This window comes from Mobula birostris, chromosome 6 (genome assembly GCF_030028105.1).
Source record: "Mobula birostris isolate sMobBir1 chromosome 6, sMobBir1.hap1, whole genome shotgun sequence".
Taxonomy (NCBI): Eukaryota; Metazoa; Chordata; class Chondrichthyes; order Myliobatiformes; family Myliobatidae; genus Mobula; species Mobula birostris.
In genome coordinates, this window is record NC_092375.1 from 40,045,052 (window position 1) to 40,064,477 (window position 19,426).

Here is a 19,426-nt window from a genome sequence, read left to right on the forward strand (position 1 = left end):
TTTAGTCTTTTAGAACCATTCCAGACTCTAGTAATTCAAAGATTATTACTAATGCCTCCACAATCTCTTCAGCTGCTTCTTTTAGAACACTGGGGTGTACACCATCTGGTCCAGGTGACTTCAGACCTTTCAGTTTCCTAAGAACCCTTCTCCCTAGTAATCGTAACTTAACATACTTCATGAGCCCAGACACCTGGAACTTCCACCATACTGCTAGTGTCTTCCATAGTGAAGACTGCAAAACACTTATTCAGTTTGTCCACCATTTCCTTGTTCCCCCCTCACTATCTCTCCAGCATCGTTTTCCAGCTGTTCGAAATCCACTCACTTCTCTTTTATACTTTATGTATCTGAAGAAACTTCTGGTATCCTCTTTAATATTAGTGGCTAGCTTACTTTTGTATTCCATTTTTTCCCCTCAATGACTTTTTTAGTTGTTTTCTGTTGGGATTTATAAGCTTCCCAATCCTCTAACTTCTCTTGTTATCCAGGTTGTGTCATCTTGCCTTTAAAATACTTCTTCCTCTTTGGAATGTATATATCCTGTGCCTTCCAAACTGCTTCCAGATATTCCAGCCATTGCTGCTGTACTGTCATCCTTGCCTGTGCACTTTTCCAATCAATTCTGGCCAACTCCTTTCTCGTACTTGTGTCATTCCCTTCACTCCTGTAATACTGATGCATCTGACTTTAGCCTCTCCTTCTCAAATTTCAGGGTAAATTTGATCATATGGTCACCTGCCCCTAAGGGTTGTTTCACCTTAAGTGCTCTAATCATTTCCAGTTCATTGCACAACACCCAATCCAGAATAGCTGATCCTCTAATGGGCTCAACCACGAGTTGCTCTAAAAAGCCATCTTGCAGGCATTCTAGAAATTCCCTCTTGGAATCCAGCACCAATCTGACTTTCCCAATTTACCTGCTTCTTGAAATCCTCCAATACTATTGTAACATTGCCTTTTTTAGCATGAATTTTCTATCTCCCGTGAAACTTGTAGACCACATCAGTACTACTGTTTGGGGGTCTTGATATAACTCCCATCAGTGTCTTTTTACCCTTGCAGTTCCTTAGTTCTATCCATAATGATTCATCACCTTCCAACCCTATGTCACCTCTTTCTAATGATTTAATTTCAATTTTTTTTAACCAAAAAAGCCATGCCACACCTCCCCCTTTGCCCCCCTGCCTCTCCTTTCCATACAATGTGTCAACCTCAGCCATGATTCAGTGATGCCTACAAGATTGTACATGCCAATCTGTAACTGTGCTGCAAGTTCATCAACCTTACTATGTACACTGCACGCACCCTTCCCAATTTTGACGACTTTTTATTTTGCAGCTCATCCTGTTGACTGTAATTTTGCCCTATCATCAGCCTCTCCTTGCTAGGAGTCTCACTGTACAATGCTTCTGTTTGTAAACCAACTACCTTATCTTTATCACTATCACTCCATTTCCCACCACCTTATCAAATTGGTTTAAACCCACCTGAATGACTCTAACCAACCTGCCCACGAGGATATTGGACCCCTCAGGTTCATGTGTACTCCTCCCTTTTGTACAGGTCTATCTTTCCCTGAAGAGATCCCAATGAATCTAAACCCCTGCCCTGCCCCCTGCACCAGTTCCTCAGCCACGTATTATGTATTCACCTGCCAAATCATTCTATTCTTACCCTCACTGGCACGTGGTATAGGCAACAATCCAGAGATTACTACTGTGGAGGTTCTGTTTTTCAGCTTTTACCTAGTCCCTAATAGCTCTCTTCAGGACCTCCTCACCTTGTCTATCTATGTCATTGGTACCAATATGTACCAAGACTTCTGTCTGCTCACCCTCCCCTTTGAGAATGCCATTGAGAATCATCCCTGGAGTCATCCCTGATCCTGGCCCTAGGGTGGCAACATGCTATTTATGCCCATGGAACCTCATGTCTGTTCCTCTGACTAAGGAATCTTCTATCAGCACTGCAGTCTTCTTCACATCCCTGCTCTTGGGAGCCACAGCACCAGACTCAGTGCCAGAAACCTGTTCACTGTGGCTCCCCACCGGTAGGTCATCCCCTTAATAGTATCTAAAGTTGTATACTTATTATTGACGGGAACAGCAGCAGGTTTTCACTGCACAGGCTGTGTGTTTCTCCTCCTCCTGACAGTTACCTGTCTCTTGCAACCTAGGGGTGACTGCCTTCCTGTAGCTCATCTATCACCTCATCATTCTCCTGTATGAATTGAAGTTCATCGAGCTGCAGCTTAGTGCACCTGGTACAGATGCTCTTTATCTAGGAGACTGGATGTCTCCCAGACTTCCCACATCCCACACACAGTACAAAACATTGCCCCTCAAGCTAATCTCACTAAACTATTATGCCCTATTAGATGAGGAATGAACAAATAAGAACAGAGAGCACGTAACTTGTAAGAGAATTTACTTCACCCAAGCTTGATGAGCTAAATCCAGTCTAAAGACTGGCACACTCACAAGAATGGCTGCTTTGCTTGTCCTTGAGTTATTTTTATTGGCCTTTTCTAATGAATCTGCTGATTGGCTGCTCCTCAACTCAAACTGTAACAAAACTCTGCCTATGGCTTGTCTGCCTCTGAATAGCTAGGATGAATTGGTGTTCAGAACTACTGCGTATTATTATCCTGTTAACTTTTGTGGTTGTTAGTTTAACAGATCAGTTTCCATTATTTTAAATCTGGTATATTTTCTAGTATGTTGTAGTGTGAGTTAACGTTGAATATCTTTGCTTAATAACACTGTTATTTCAGTATGCTGCAATTTTTAAGAATTAGGTTGTAGGCAAGTTAACTTGCTGCCTACATTTCCAAATTATGACCTGTATCCCAAGATTATTAGATTTATCACTTGTACACTTGATTGAAGCAAAGTTTTCTATAATATTGATATGTTATACATGGACAATTCTTAAAGAAAATGGGATAGGATCTTCAAAAGTGAGGCTTTATTCAAAAAAATTATTATGTTACACTCGTGTAAGCATGAATTTTCTTTTGAAACTTTCACAACTTTAAAATTGCTGTGATGGCATTGGAACAAATGCACGTTGTTTTTGGACTGCATATTCCAGTATTGCAGTGGTCCCAAACCTCCGGGCCGCAAAGCATGGGCCACGAGGAAACGATATGATTTGGTGATATGAAACAATATGAGTCAGCTGCACTTTTCCTCATTCCCTGTCACGCCCACTGGTGAACTTAAAACGCAAGCGAGGTCATCACTGACCCAAGATGTGCAAAGGAATGGGTCTGTGACCCATTTGTGAATGTCCCCGGTGAATCATCCATGTCAGCATGGGAAAAAGATCAACTCCTCGAGCTTGCAGATGTCGGTGGGCTGAAAAGTATGTTTGACATAACATCTCTGCCGGCATTCTGGATCAAAGTCAAGGCTGAATATCCTGAGATAGCCACAAAAGCACTGAAAACGTTGCTTCCATTTCCAACATATCTCTGTGAAGCGGAGTTTTCTGCAATGAACGCAACAAAAACTAAATTGCGGAATAGACTGGACATAAGGAACCCCCTTCGAGTATCGCTGTCTCCCATCAAGCCCAGGGCTCCCACTAATTCAGCGATATTGGTGTATTGCAATGATTTTACATGTTCATACTAGGAAAATGTGTGCTGTGTGTTTAATATCCAAATGTTACTTAAAATGTTATGCTATTGACTTATAAGTGACTTATAATTCAGTGGTCCCCAACCTCCGGGCTGCGGACCGATACATTGCCACGAAGAATGCAGGGATGCAGCGGTGGCTGGAACGCACCTAGCACACCTTTAAGAAAAAGGCCAAAATAAATAAGCTAATTAATTAGGTGCCACCCAGCGTGTATCGCGGCAACGTATCAGTCTGCAGCCCGGAGGTTGGGGACCACTGTTATAATTGACATCGCTATATCCATGTGAGGAAAATATGCGTTGTGTGTTTATTATGAAATTGAGTGTTATTAGCCACTTATAAGTGACTTATAGTTGACTTATCACCTATATTCCGATTGTGATTAACACCCCCCCCCCCCCCCCCCCGGGTTGGCCGGTCCACAAGAATATTGTCAGTATTAAACTGGTCCGCGGTGCAAAAAAGTTTGGGGACCCCTGCATGTATTGCACTTTTCCTGGATGATGTGTTTATGGTTATTAATGTTTTCTAGAAATAATAGCAAATAATGAGAGTTTGTACAAGGGGTGATTGATAAGTTTGTGGCCTAAGATAGAAGGAGTCAGTTTTGGAAAACCTAGCACATTTATTTTTCAACATAGACCCCTCCTACATTTACACACTTAGTCCAGCGGTCGTGGAGCATACAGATCCCTTCTTTGTAGAAGTCGACATCTTGGACCTCCAGAAAGTGGTCCACAGCAGGTGTGATTGATATGTTTGTGGCCTAAGGTAGAAGGGGATGAGTTATTAACTTCAAACTTTCTGCATAATCACTCAGAGTTGAACTGCACGTGCATGTAACGAGAGCTGTATAAGGGCTGATTTATACTTGTGCATACTGGCTTATGCCGTAGCCTACGCAAGTGGGCTACGCCGTTGTGAGCATTTATACTTGTGCGTTGGTGTGCCAGCGTTGCTCTGCAATTCACCACCAAAACGCTAGTTGGCGGTGGGGTTTCTATTGCCACTGTGTTGAGTTTCTTCGTGTTGAAACTCAACACGAAGAAACTCAAACTTCAAACTCAACTTCAATGGCGACTGAAACTGAAGGAGGGTGAATTTTCTGTGCTTGTCCGGCCACTGGAAGAGGAAATGCATTTCAAATATTTTCGGATGTCGGCAGGTAGGTTTGACAATTTGGTTCATCATCTCCAACCATTTATTTCGCATCAGTGTACGCACAGTATACTCAGAGACTGGCAATCACCATTCGAGTTTTAGCTTCAGGTGGAAGTCAACAGGCTGTAACAGCTAGCTACAAACTGGCATCAAGCACAGGGTCCTCCATAACATTGGAGGTCTATAAAGCTTTATGGAAAGCATTGCAGCCAGAGTTCCTTCCCTGCCCTTCAGTCGCCCAATGGGAAGCTATTGCAGCGTAGGAGGAAATGTGATGCTACCAAGCGGACCAATCACATTTGTTGGGGTCTGCGTTGCCGCAACGCGTAGTTACATTTTTGGGGAGGTGCGCATCAGGCTACAGCATAGGGTATGGCATAGGGTACGCGTCTATGCTGTACCTATGGCATCAATTTGACGCACAAGTATAGATTGGTCTTGACTCATCTCCTTCTACTGTAGGCCACAGACTTATCAATCACCCCTGCTGTGGACCACTTTCTGGAGGTCCAAGGTGCTGACTTCTACAAAGAAAGGATTCGTATGCTCCACAACCTCTGGACTAAGTGTGTAATTGTAGGAGGGCACTACGTTGAAAAATAAATGTGCTAAGTTTTCTAAAATTGACTCCTATCTTAGGCACAAACTTATCAATCACCCCTCGTATAATGTATAAAAAAAACAGAACAGCTATTGGAGATGATTGAAAACTGTTGGAATCATGTAGAACTTTTACTGTTTGCTAGACATGATCCTGTATTCAGCAGTGAATTGATGCAGTGAAATTGGCAAATCCATAGATTGGAGCAAACTGTCATAGTTGTGTACTTACAAATAATAATTTCAACCCTTTTGTCTCCCTTTCTAGAAAGATGAAGTGTACCTCAACTTGGTGCTAGACTATGTTCCGGAAACTGTGTACAGAGTTGCCAGACATTACAGCCGAGCCAAGCAGACACTCCCAATGATTTATGTAAAAGTAAGCAATTCAATGTCTAGAATTGGTGTCAATTTGTCTTTATGTTGGGGTGGAAAACTTAGTGAATTTTCTTTGCAACATGTTCTCGATGTCTACCAGGAACCAAACTCTTATTTCAAAGGATGCAAATTTTATTGTTGATCAAGGCTAGAATTGAAATGTTTGAATAGACAGAATGCATCCAATAAGTAAGAAATGCCATTTTCAATTAATTTAGCCTGGCCTTATGTAATGAGATCAGTCAGTAAATTTTAAGTTCTCTTAAATGGTCTTTCATTCATGATCTGCAACTGAAGAGTATGGAACCAAAGAGTAATTGAGGAGTATGTTGGGAAAAAAAGATCATTGTATTGCATTTATGACAATTATACATTTTCAACTTTTACAAATATTTGGCATGCTATCTGTTAAAATTTGTAACTTTTATCACTGACCTGGTAAATGTTTGTGCCCACATTTTTAACAGTAGCAATCACAGAAAGTCAATTGTACACTAAAATCTTCATGTGTTTAAAACGTTGGATGATAAATCTTTTAATAAGCTTCATATAATTTCTGGCATTTCTGAATCTTCTCTACTAACACTGTTAGGCTATCCTTTGTGAACAGCAGTGACTGTCTGGGAATTTGTCATAAAAGTCATTTTTGTTTAGAATGGATTGTGAGCATTGGTTATTTTAAATATGGCTATAAGAAGCAAAGACAACTCTTTCCTTAGCTGGAATGATAGTATGAAGGGTTCAGCTAAAAATGTTCCATGCATTGACTAATCACTGAGGTTCTTTTACTAATTATCTTCGGTAAAAAAAAGTAAAATAGAAAATGGTTGTTACTTTGTTTCTGCTTTGGAATCCTTATAAAGAAAGATATATTCAGCAAACCTGTAGATGACATTTGAGTTGTGCCTAGACACACAATCAATCATGGGTATAGAGAGAGTAGAGAAACCTTCCAACGAGGAGGAGATGTTATTTCTGATCTGCACAGACTGTGGTGTCCGGATGAGGAAGTCAAGTATCCAGTTGCAGAGGGAGCTACGGAACCCCATGTTTTAAAACTTGTTGATTACTACTGAAGGTATGATTGTGTTAAATACTGAGCTGTAGTCAATAAACAGCAGCCTGCCCTTATCTGATATCCTCTTTGACAAGTTTTGAGGTAGTTCTCGTGCATTTCACTGCATGTGGTGACTCAGAAAACACTCCCAAAATGATGTCTTATAACTTTGCTAATTGGGTTGCAAGCTTAATGGCTAGAGGTTTGTTCACAAATGTACTTTTGTAATATTTAATTTTGTTTATTATTTTTACTTGAAGCTACTCTGACAAGTTTCTATTCAGATTATTAGCAATTTTAGTATATTTATTATTGTCATAAATTGTTGATTTGCTGTCTTCCATTCCATTCACTCCAATTCCTTCATTCTCCTCCAGTGAGATGGTATTACACCAATTACTCAAATCCAGTTTTACCCATTTTTGTCTATTTTTGACCCATTGCAACTAGACTATTGGTTAGTACAATACCACTACATTTTGCACGTGTACAGTTGCATAGCATCCTGGTAGATAGTGATGAGCTTGTCAGATATACGTGAGCATGGAATTGTATTGATTCTGACAAATAATACGTAATCTCCACACTCCCATGGGTCGCAATAAGGAGTTTCATTTTGTTTGGCAAGTTAGCATTTCGGTGTCTCAAAGCTTTGAGCTACCTCTTATTACCACTGTAATGGTCAACTGTTCTGCCCATTGGTGGAATCTTGGATGCTACTAAAGATGTTTGAGAGTGAACCCATTGTTTCTTACTACAACCAGATTACTATTCCTACTGCCTCCGATTTATTGTGTCTTAGTAAAGTGAATTAATATGCCAGTTCAGCTTAATAAAACAAAGAGTGTTACATTGGCACATTGTCATTGTCTCTTACTGGACTAGTTCATTCTATGCGTAATCCGAGTTAAAAACTCCTGTGGCTAAGTTGTCATCAAATTTCTTCCTTGTATTTTCTTAACGTTCTCTGAAATCTTCACACTTCATCCATTAAAATGCTTTTATATGGCAACCTCCAGGTGGTAGTTCACACTGAGCATGTTGTCCATTCCTCTGTGATGGTTTCTTAATCCTTGATAACCAGATTGTACTGTGTTACTTTTGCTGCACTGTAGCTGCTGTTTTGTAATTGAAGTAAAAACTCATTTTGAAAAGAAATCTACATTTTTCATAACTGTTTACAATCTTTTGTGTTAATTTTAAAACATATGGTTGAAATCAGATTTTTCCCTTGAAACTCATATTGTACTTCCCAGGAATTTATTTAGCTGTAGAAAATTGGTTCATCTGCAGGCCCACAGTGATTGTGTGACCTATAAATTACCTCCAGCAAGTTTGTAGACAATGTCTCCAATCTTTCATAATATCTGCTGTTTGGAAATGAACAAGGGAGATCTCAATCGGGAATCCTTCTAGTGCAATTCTAAATTTTCCTTTGGCCAAGAGTTATGCAGATCATTTGTCAAATCCAAAGGCTGTTTGTAGGTTTTGATTCTATCTCGGTTTAGCAGATCCTAGGCAGAAATGGCTTGAATGCAAGACTAGTATGGCAGATGAACCTGCAAAATCTCTTGTGTTTAAGATTTTCTTAAATTTTCATAATTAGATTTTCAATGTAGTGGCAGGTTTAAATTTTCCAAATATTGTCAAGCTGCTTTTGATTTATTTAATTTGCAGGGGAAAGAGCAGTTCTAAAAATAATAGTATGAGCTAAGAGCATGATTTTTAGTAAACAAGTTACAGAAAAATGTTGTATCCCATTTGTGCTATCTTAGGGAATACCTAATGACTATGCCATCTCAAGGCATTGCTGTGCCAAAGTTCAGCAATTGTCTTGCAGTATTGAATCTTTAACACCAGGGGCAAATGCAGTAGATTAATGGGCAGTATGTTTTTTAAGATACAAATTGCTGCATTGAAAATAATATGTTGCCTAACATGCAAAATTAACCTTAAGCTGGAAGTTGCATGGTTTTTTATTCAAGTAGGAAAACATTCAAGATTTTTCATGGAATTGTATTGAGACAGTAAATCAGTGGTGCACAGTATTTTGTTGGAGGGTGCCAGACTGACATTCTGAGTTTCATTCATATTAACATCAAATCTCAAACTTCCCAGGGTGGCTTGGTTGCATAGCAGGATCCAGTGACTTCTAACCCCTCGTTCTACATGGGTTTCCATGGAATGCTCCAGTTTCCTCCTGCTTCTCAGTGATGTGTGGTTGGTTAATTGACTTCTGTATATTACCACTTGGAGTAACTAAGTTGCAAAAGTTTCAAATAATAGCTTGCTTTCATATTTCATCTCTTCCCTCTTAATGATTCTTTTAGTAGCTCTCTGTAGGTTTTTAAAAGCTTCCCTATCCTCTGTCTTCCCACTCATTTTTGCTTTGTTCTATGCCTTTTTTTTTTGCTTTTACATTAGCTTTGACTTCTCTTGTCAACCACAGTTGTACTGTTTTGCCATTTGAGTATTTCTTTGTTTTTGGAATACATTTATCCTGTACCTTCCTCATTTTTCCCGGAAACTCACGCCATTGCTGCTCTGCTGTCACCCCTGCTAGCATCTCCTTCCAGCTCTTCTCTCATACCACTGTAATTTCCTTTACTGAAATACTGCTATACTAGACTTTTTCCCTATCAAATTTCAATTTGAACCCAATCGTCTTGTTATCACTGCTTCCTAAGGGTTCTTTTACCTTAAACTCCCTGATCACCTTCAATTCATTACACAACACCCAATCCAGTATAGCTGATCCCCTAATAGGTTCAAAGACAAACTGCTCTTAAAAAGTTATCTCGTTGGCATTCAACAAACTCACTGTCTTGAGATCCATTATCAATGTGAATTTCCCAATTGACCTGCATGTTAAAATCTCTCATGACTATCATTGCCCTTTTGACATGCCTTTTCTATTTCTTGTTGTAATCTGTGGTCCACATCCCAGCCACTGTTGGGAGGCCTGTATATAACTGCCATCAGGGTCCTTTTACCCTTGCAGTCTCTTAACTCAGCCCACAAGGATTTAACATCTTCTGATCCAATGTCACACCTTTCTACTGATTTGATGCCATTCTTTACCAGCAGAGCCACACCATCTCTTCTGCTTACCTTCCTATCCCTCTGACATTCAGATCCCAACTGCAACCATCCTGCAGCTACGATACAGTGATGGCCACATTATACCTGACAATCTGTAATAGTGCAACAAGATCATCTACCTTATTTCTTGTACTCCGTGCATTGGAAATATAACACTGAGTACTATATTTGTTACCTTTTTTGATTCTGCATCCCTAATGCACTGATACTCGCCCTGCTGGCTACAATTATGTCCTATCATCTACCTGCCTTCCCTGCCAGCCTGACTGCATGCTATCTTTGCTTTTTTACCATCCGTCCTATTTTGTAGAGATTGAATGCTGTACAAGCACGTTAATAGTAGGAAATCTGGGGCAGATTAAATGTAGTGGAAAAATGGAACTGGTGTCATCAGTGTGCATGTAGGGACTGACCTGGATGTTGTCACATGATGGAAAGAAAAGGAACTGAGCTTCAATCCTCAAGACTCAAGGCGTAGCAATATGGGTGATCTTGTAAGTAACGCACTGGGACAGTCACTGAACTAATCTTTGGAATACAATGGAGCAAGAAGTGTTTTATCTTTCTATTGAATTAGAGATGGAAATTTATTTGTGGTTTTAAACAGTTTTAGGAAAGCTAGCCATGGCATTGTAAGGCCTTTAAGAAGGCTTAAGTACTTTAGAATGTCATGAACATTACTTGGCCTGTCATAACTAGATGAGCATCAGGTACCTCTTCAATTCTGTCTCTATTCAAAGCCCATTTGGCATGCTTCCTGCTGGGATTATTAAATGGTAATCTGAAATAAGCACATTTTGATCTTTAACCAAGGTGTGTAGTACTCTTATTACTTCAGCTGAGATCACTTAAAACTCCTTGCAGACCATGAAACCTGTGACTGAGCTCTGTTTTAACAATGAGCAAAAATTTTGTAGTTCAGAGTCAGGCCCTTGAATGTTTATTCGTTACCATAATTTGACATCAATATGGCATGCAAGTGATTGCACAAGATAGCACGTAGATGCATGCATTCTAGCAATTCCCAGCCATTTAGTTGACATTAAGCAAGTATCAGTTGCTGAAATTATGATTTATTTTCCTCATAAATTTAAAGTAGCAATTTATTTACAATTGTTCATTACCTTTCAATCATTTCAGAATATTTTAAATATGAAACTATAAAGTTCTGTGGGAACTATGTAGACAAGGCCAGTATTCATATTGCACACGAGTTGATTGGCCATTTAGTCTGTAATAGTTTGAAAAGCCAAAAGGTCTACCACCAGCTCCTTAGTCTTTTTCACATTAAACTGCAGATAATTCTGCTCACACCATGTGACAAAGTTTCCTACCGTACCCCTGTACTCGGCCTCATCTCCCTTGCTGATGCATCCAACTCTGGCATAATTTACATATTACTATTTAATTATTTATGGTGCAACTGTAACAAAAACCAGTTTCCCCCGGGATCAATAAAGTATGACTATGACTAAAAGCAATTAAAAGATTTTTCAATGGCCAACTCATTCAGCCGAACATTAAGTGCAACTGCAGTTTAAGTTATCATTCATTTTTGCAAACTAATATTAATAACCCTGGAATGATTATGCTCGCATCTCAGTAGTGTCCTGAGCCTGGAAACCTTTGAGCGAAGCATGCATACAACTAAAACAGATATGTATGCTGTGCCATGTTTTAACTTGTCAATTTATTAATTACACTATTGAAGCTGTTCTGCCTGAGTTGCTAACTATTATGTTAAACTAAGACTATCTGCCATTCTGTCTGTAGTAGATGTATCGAGTGCAATTCTTTCATGTCAAAAGTTCCTGGCGCAACTAGCATCATAAAGCTCAGATTGTATGTCTAGTATTTTGCTGTATAATTTGATTGACAAACAATCAAATTATTATTAATATCAAATTATATTTTAAGGTGCCTTGGGAATGCAAATATAATAAGTCTTTAACGATTCCTAATTAGAAATTCTGACATTCATTTTTGAAAAAATCTTTTTTTATTTAGTTGTATATGTATCAGCTGTTCCGGAGTTTAGCATACATCCATTCCTTTGGAATTTGCCACCGGGATATCAAACCACAAAATCTGCTGCTTGATCCTGATACAGCTGTGCTAAAACTTTGTGACTTTGGCAGGTGAGTGATCATGGCGTTACTTACGACATTTTCATCAACATCTCCCAAATCCGCGGCTTCAAACAACTGGGAATGCTGCCACTTGAAATGCCCTCCAAGGTCTACACTTTCTAGAAGTATATTGGTGTACCACCTTTGTCACTAGGTTTAAGCTCAGGAACTCCCTTCCCTTCAGTACTTCAGGGAATACCTTCACAATAAATACTCAATTCACAAAGGCTGCTCTCTGGGTGACCAATACAGTCTGTATTTGCCAGCAAAACTCACCACTTGAACGAATAGAAGTAGGGTTGGTGGATGATATATAGATGAAATATCTGTGTTTGCCTTGGCTTTAATTTTTAAGCTCAGCTGTTACTTATAACAAATAAATACATTAGCTAATAAAGGTTGAGTACCCTTTATCTGAAATGCTTGGGGACAAAAGTGTTTCAGATTTTGGAATACATAATGAGATAGATTGGGATTGCCATCATTTCTGACTCTGAATTTATGTGCTACTGGTAAGCAGTCTTTGTCTTGTACTTCATTACACATATGAACTTAACAAGTAAAAAAAAATTACATACCATTAATATAATGAAAATATAATGTGTGCAGGGTAACAAAAGCAGCACAGCAGCATCGAGAGAATACCTGAATCAGCTGTTGAACAGCAACAAACAACGGCAGGCTTTCACTCTCCACCTAGGATGCCGTGTTTTGATTAAAAGGTTACAGTAAACTCTATTTGTATTTTACTTTTTTTTAGGCTTATGTAAGGTTTAAAAACAATCCATTGTAGACTTGTTCTGGATGTTCATCAGCAGCAATCTTTGCGTGATCAGTGGACAATTATCTTTAAAATGTTTTAAATCTTTGAAAACTTAATGCTGGGCCTTAATTTTTTGCAACCAGCCTGCTAAATATTCACAATTACCTTTAGTTTTCAGTTTGTTGTGATAGCTGTTTACTTGTTTCATGATCAGCATACTGCAGCACATGTTCACTCTAAAGCTGACAAATGCATTCTTTCAATACATAATTGAAATCTTCATTTTTCACTTTCTGCAGTGTTTTTCTATTTTTCATTAACTTCTGTTCATTACGTATGTGAGGTTATCTCTCAGAACTGTCTGTAATGCACAGAGGCATGCACGTCGCCTGGGAACCTTCCCAGCGCCTTATTGCATTTTTCAATTATGATGTCATGTCAGCACTCAAAAAAATCTGTATTTCAAAAGTTTTTGGATAAGGGGTACTCAACCTATATATCAATATTACATGCAGATCTCAATTTATTTTTTCATGGTTACCATTAAGCTAATTTCTACTGATCTACACCCTCCATTCTGATATTCCAGAGATTATGAAGTCTGAATTCTCAAGTGGGCTTATCCATATGTTTAAAGAAATAATTGACTTTTACATTTACAACCATGAATTATTTTGCTTTTAACGTCTGAAAATTAGGATGTAAATATCTTGTTACTTACATTATTCCAGTTTGCTTATTTCTTCAAATGTTTTATTTCAGTGCAAAACAATTGGTGCGTGGTGAACCAAATGTTTCTTATATCTGCTCACGGTACTATAGGGCACCGGAGTTGATCTTTGGTGCCACGGATTATACCTCCAGTATAGGTAAGTTTTGTTATTTCAGTAATTTTTATTTGTTACTTGATTTGCAGCTTCAGTCTTTTGTTCTTGCTATATGAAATAATTAAACTTCCTGCGATATGTGAGTGAGACATATTTGTTCTTGATTCATTGTTTAAAATTGTTCTATTCCCTGATATGCAGCAAGCATTGTTTTCCTAACCTATATATTGCACTTTGAAGACACAATGATAGCTCTGATCTCTACAATGGGTAGCTTTGTAGTTCTTGAGGATCAAAAGTCTAGATGCTGGAAGTCTTAAATAAAAGTATATATTCAGCTGTGGAGAGAAAAACAGTTAACGTTTCAGGTCATTGACCCCTAACCAGTTCTGAAGGAGATTTGTTAACCTAAAATCTGAACTCTGTTTCTTTCTCCACAAATGCTGCCTGTGCATTCTATTTCCAGCATTTAGTTTTTACTTTAACTTCCTTTACAGCTGAGGTTAATAAAATTGTACCTCACTATACAACTAAATGAAACTGATTTATTCTTCATTGTTAGTTCAAGGAACCTGTGGAATAACACATCATTTGCTGCTCACCAAATGGGTGCTAAATAGTGAGAATGGAATTAAAACTGACTATCCAATGAACTTTGAATTAGCTATCATGTAGTTAGTAATTAACTGTTATGTCGGTCTTTTTTTTGTGTCAAAAGGTAAGACCAATAAACATTTAGTTTTGCTGCAGAGGCATTCTCCTTGCCTTGGTTGAACAAGATGCCCCAAAAAATATGCTTTTCAAGCTTAGGAATGTGAGAATGCAGGTTTGTAACAATAGTTCCTATTCAAAATGGAATATCCTTTAGCAGATGGATTATCTGATCCAAGAGGAAAGTTGTGACAGTGCAGTTATTGGTCCACAGTTGGACATTCTGTCTTCAGACTTGATTTAAAAGTTTCAGAATACGCTATCAACAGTGATGCATTTATACATCTGAAAAGACAAGAGATGTAAATCCTGTCACTTGAAGGCTGGGTGGCGTAGAACAACCCTGTACAGAAAATGGCTATAGAAACCATGACAGGCAGCTAAGAACAAATTTAGTACTTTTTTTAATAAATTAAGTTGTACTTCCTGTATTTCATTTTCTGTGCATCTATTTATTGTCCAAGATTCCATATATCAATTGCTTTGTTAGCTTGTCATGAGGTCTGGGTGTAGGCAGAAAAACAGGTCAGCATGGACTAGGTGGGTCGAATGGATTGTCTACTGTAGTGCTGTATGGCTCTCTTAAACATTTCAAGGATTTATTGACCTGCAATTCTTGCACCCCTTGATTAATCATTCTTCCTATCAAATATTATTCACACTACTCTGTACTGAATTTAATCTCTGATGTGTGTCTATTCTTCTAGTCAGTCACTACCATGTTTATTGTTTATGATGTTTATAAGTTTATTATCTTTTGCAAAGTTTTAAGTTGTACTGTGTTCACTAAAATGGTTAGATATACATATACATGTTTGTTCTAAGGCAGTACCAACTGTGCATCAAATGAATGGAGCCAAGACAAATGGCCCATCATAATTAAGCTGGTAGGGATGAGAATCTAAATTGTGGGCCTCTGGAAATCTGAGAAGCTGGATCCATATTGTGACTTTTGGGAACAAGCTAAATTTATCAAGGTTAATTCACTTTTCTAGATCTTTGATAAAATCCTGCTAGAGATAATTCAGCATTTTTAGAACTTGGGTGCTAAACTGGTAGTTTTTAGATATTACTTCAATTAATACAAAACATGCCTTTAATATACAGTACCTTTATTTATATATATATATTATATCAAAAATATATATTATATGATAGTATAATTGATTTTTCAGTAAACCTATTAAAAGCGAATTTGGGACCTGGTGTGTTTAAAGTGAGCGTAGGAGTGTGACTTCAATGAACCAAATGTGGAACCATCAGGATTTCCAAACAATGGGAGTTCTGCTGTATTCTGCTGAACATTCAATTCTCTGTTTTTATCCCAAAACAATCTGGAGAATAAATTTATACAAATTAATTAGGTGCCAATTTAGTTGTTTTGCTAATTCAAAAATATTCCAAAATATACTAGACACAATCAAATTTTTAATAAAAGTAATCATATTCACTGTTCTGAAAATTAACTACTTAACTTTTGTATTCGTAGATGTATGGTCAGCTGGCTGTGTATTAGCAGAGCTATTGCTAGGGCAGCCCATCTTCCCTGGTGACAGCGGTGTTGATCAGCTGGTAGAAATTATAAAGGTATGGGGGTGTCAGTTCTTGAAACACTTAATTTTGAAGTTCCTATTGTTTTGCTTCTCTGAATGCTTGCCTATGTTCAATTCCAGTACTTCAACAAAGGTAATTTTGAGCTTATTGTGACAGTTTGGTTTGATAAAAAAATTATTTGCTGTAGAATACTTTGTCTGTGAAAAGCTTTCTTTTCTGCTACTTCATGACACTTTCTGGACCTAACACAAGTTTTTAATTGATTTGATGTTGAATGATTTGTGTCATGCTCAATGATATACACTTTGTTCAAACAACAAACATAACTAATTCTTTCATGTGAAATAAATATAATTTTTATAATTGGAAAAGTCTTTGTGTACGTTTGAGTTAGAACTGACCAGATGGCAAATGGATAGTTGACAGGTCATCCAAACCTTTTGAGATTTGATTTTATTTTTTTGGCGTGCGTATGCGATGTTGGCGGGACGATGACTTTTTCATGCCTTTACTAGGCGCGGAGCGAGAGAGAGACTGTGTGGCACGCCACTCCTCACACAGATATCCCGTAGCATTTTTCCCTTTATTTTATGAGGTCAAGTTGTGATCTCGACACTCAACCCAGCACAGATGGAAAGTGTACTCGGGAGCAGCCCTGACTGGATTCAAATCTGGGAACCTTCGTTCCGGAGTCCGGTGCTGATGTCATTGTGCCGCCAGCTGGCCCTTGAGATTTTTTTGAGCGGAACTTCGCCTTGTTTGTGGTTGATAATTTTGAGTACTTAAAGCTCATGTCTTGCAACTCGTCGACATATATGCAATTCTCTAGCATTAAAGAGGTTTGGGAGCCTGTGTTCAACTTGAAATTGTATCACCTAATGAATTTTATTGTGTATTGATTCATCAGATTGTGCAATTTGTATTTATTCCATGTTTGTTTCCAGGTCCTGGGAACACCAACAAGGGAGCAAATCAGAGAGATGAATCCCAATTACACCGAGTTCAAATTTCCACAGATCAAGGCACATCCTTGGACTAAGGTAAGAAAGAGTTAAGATACACAAATTCATTTCATTTGGGTCTCTTTATTTGCAAGGTGTAGAGAAGAAACTCTCATGTCAGTGCTCAAAACTAAACTGACGAACATGTTAGTAATTTCACAATAATTATTAAATAGTAAGATTATTAAACAAAACAATCATTCAGTAGTTGACTTTGGTTCAGTCATAAAGCTGTTTGTACTATTACAGTTGTAGGAATTAAATGTTGTTCTTTACCCTCCTAAAAAATGGAATATAGATTACCTTTGAAACTAGCACTGGGCATGAGCAGTACAATACAAGGTTACATTGGTCTGCACAAGTAAACGTCTATTGAATCGGGTGACCTACAATCTTCAAATAGTTTTCTCTCGTGGGGTGATCGTATTGACCAGATTGATTATGAGTGTAAGAGTTCATTGATTAGGAATTATTGTTTGTGAGAGGGTGAGGGTGTATGTAAGATGGGTAAAAGTTTATGGGAAATCAGGGATGAGATTGAAAGTGAGGGCAAGAACGTACGATAAAATGGTCAGGTAATGTGAGCAAATATTGAATGGGAATCGGTGAGCTGCCTTAATCTAGTGAACTGCAGAGATCAATGGTACACTTTAACCTCATAATTTGCTAATTTATGGATTCCACTTTTCTCCTGTATAAGGTAGAATATAGAATTCCTTAGTTCTGCTGAAATACTGAGAGTAATCAAAGCTTTGCTGCAGCAAAAGTCCAACAACGAAATGGTTGCATGCTTTGTAGACTGAAATTGTTTCAAGGCCTCTCACAGAAGTTTATTTTACTCTTTAAAGCTTTTTCCTGATTAAAAATATTCTGCTCCATTATAGGATACACAGGTTTGACACTGGATGTAGTAGACAAGCATCATCTACATTAAACTGCAGGGAACTCAACTTGACTTTTTTTGTGCAGAGCCCTTTGACTGTGAGGTTTGAGTAGCTTTTCTAGAGTATAAAAGCTCTGTGTTCTGAAATAAACTGAAGCTCAAGAACAATTTGAAAATGTACATGTATCCATTACAGACTTGCCTTTTCATTTTCCTGAATCCAGAAACTTGAAGGCAAAATGATTCTTCACCATCTAATGCACGGCAACAGCGTGCATTAGTTTACTGTCTATAAACAAATGGGCAAAGACTTCATAGATGGTCTTTAAAGAGTTAATGGTTTGTCAGTTAGAGTCCCAGTTAAAATATGCATTGTGTTCTGATAATATTCTTCATTTCCTCTGAGTGAAAGACCTAAGTGATGAAAACATGACAGTTTAACTTTTAGTGACTAATTTTTACAGTGATCAGATTGATAGGTGCACATTAGACGTGAAGCGTTCTAGCTTAGATGTTCTAACTAACTGTTACTAATTAATTGCACCCTGGAGTAAGAAAGATTAAGGTGGCCTAGTAAGCCTTTTTGTGATGTGTTCTATGTGGTCTTTTCCTTGTTATTTACAACTATTGCATGTTGTTGCTGAGGGTATAGATTTTGGATTTATGCACACTGTCAAATTGTTACTGAGCTTCAATTTATTTCAGAATGCAGAATTTTCATATTTTGATACAGAATTAATACTCGTGTTAATAGTAATAGGAGCTTTTTCATATTGGCTTGGTACCTTAAGTATGATTTTTATTATTTGAATGTAGTTCAACCTTTTTGTTTTCTTTTTATCTGTTATATCATTAATCTCACTATTTTTCTCTATAAATGTCCAATTTTGAAAGAGCCGAATTATACTCAGAATTTATTCGATTAAACCGGGTAAAGGGAAAGCATCTATTCTTTAGGAGCATTGAATCTAAGGTTGTCCACCCTCAATGGTGTAAATCTCAGCCTACTTTCACCTCCAAATGGCTAGCGAGAGCAAGGGATGAAAGAACTGTTAGCTAAGAAGCTAGTTAGAATAATGCTGTCGTATTGGGGTTTTAGTAGCACATTGGCTGATGCCACAACAAAAATGGATGTGAGTTCAAAATTGGTTCTGTTTTGGTAGGAAGCAGGAGGTGGTAGTTGAAGGATGTTTCTTAGAATGGAAGCCAGTGACGAGTCGTGTGCAACAGGGGCAGTGTTGAGACTCTTGTTTTGCATATCTTATAAATGATTTAGGTGCAGACGCATAAGATTGATCAGTAAACTTATAGATGACGTGGGATTAAGAGGTGATGTTGATAGCGAAGAAGGTCATTGTAGATTGTAGGGGATCTTGATCAGTTAGAGAGGTGGACCAAGGAGCGGCAAATGGATTGCAATACAGTTGAGTGAAAATCAATGTATTTTAGAAAGGTAGTTAAGAAAGCTTATGGGGTGTTAGCTTTCATAAGTCGAGGGATAGAGTTTAAGAGTCGCGATGTAATGATGCAGCTCTGTAAAACTCTGGTTAGGCCACACTTGGAGTACTGTGTCCAGTTCTGGTCGCCTCACTGTAGGAAGGATGTGGAAG

General features: G+C 38.1%; 1 protein-coding gene across 1 annotated transcript in view; it reads left to right on the plus strand.

Moving 5' to 3' along the window:
• gsk3ba (glycogen synthase kinase 3 beta, genome duplicate a) overlaps window positions 1-19,426 on the plus strand; it is a 178,495-nt gene that overhangs the window by 140,736 nt on the left and 18,333 nt on the right. The window contains exons 4-8 of the mRNA XM_072260292.1: window positions 5,680-5,790; window positions 11,956-12,086; window positions 13,603-13,709; window positions 15,868-15,965; window positions 16,877-16,972. Coding sequence (XP_072116393.1) covers window positions 5,680-5,790; window positions 11,956-12,086; window positions 13,603-13,709; window positions 15,868-15,965; window positions 16,877-16,972 — 543 coding nt within the window. The remainder of the gene's footprint in view (window positions 1-5,679; window positions 5,791-11,955; window positions 12,087-13,602; window positions 13,710-15,867; window positions 15,966-16,876; window positions 16,973-19,426) is intronic.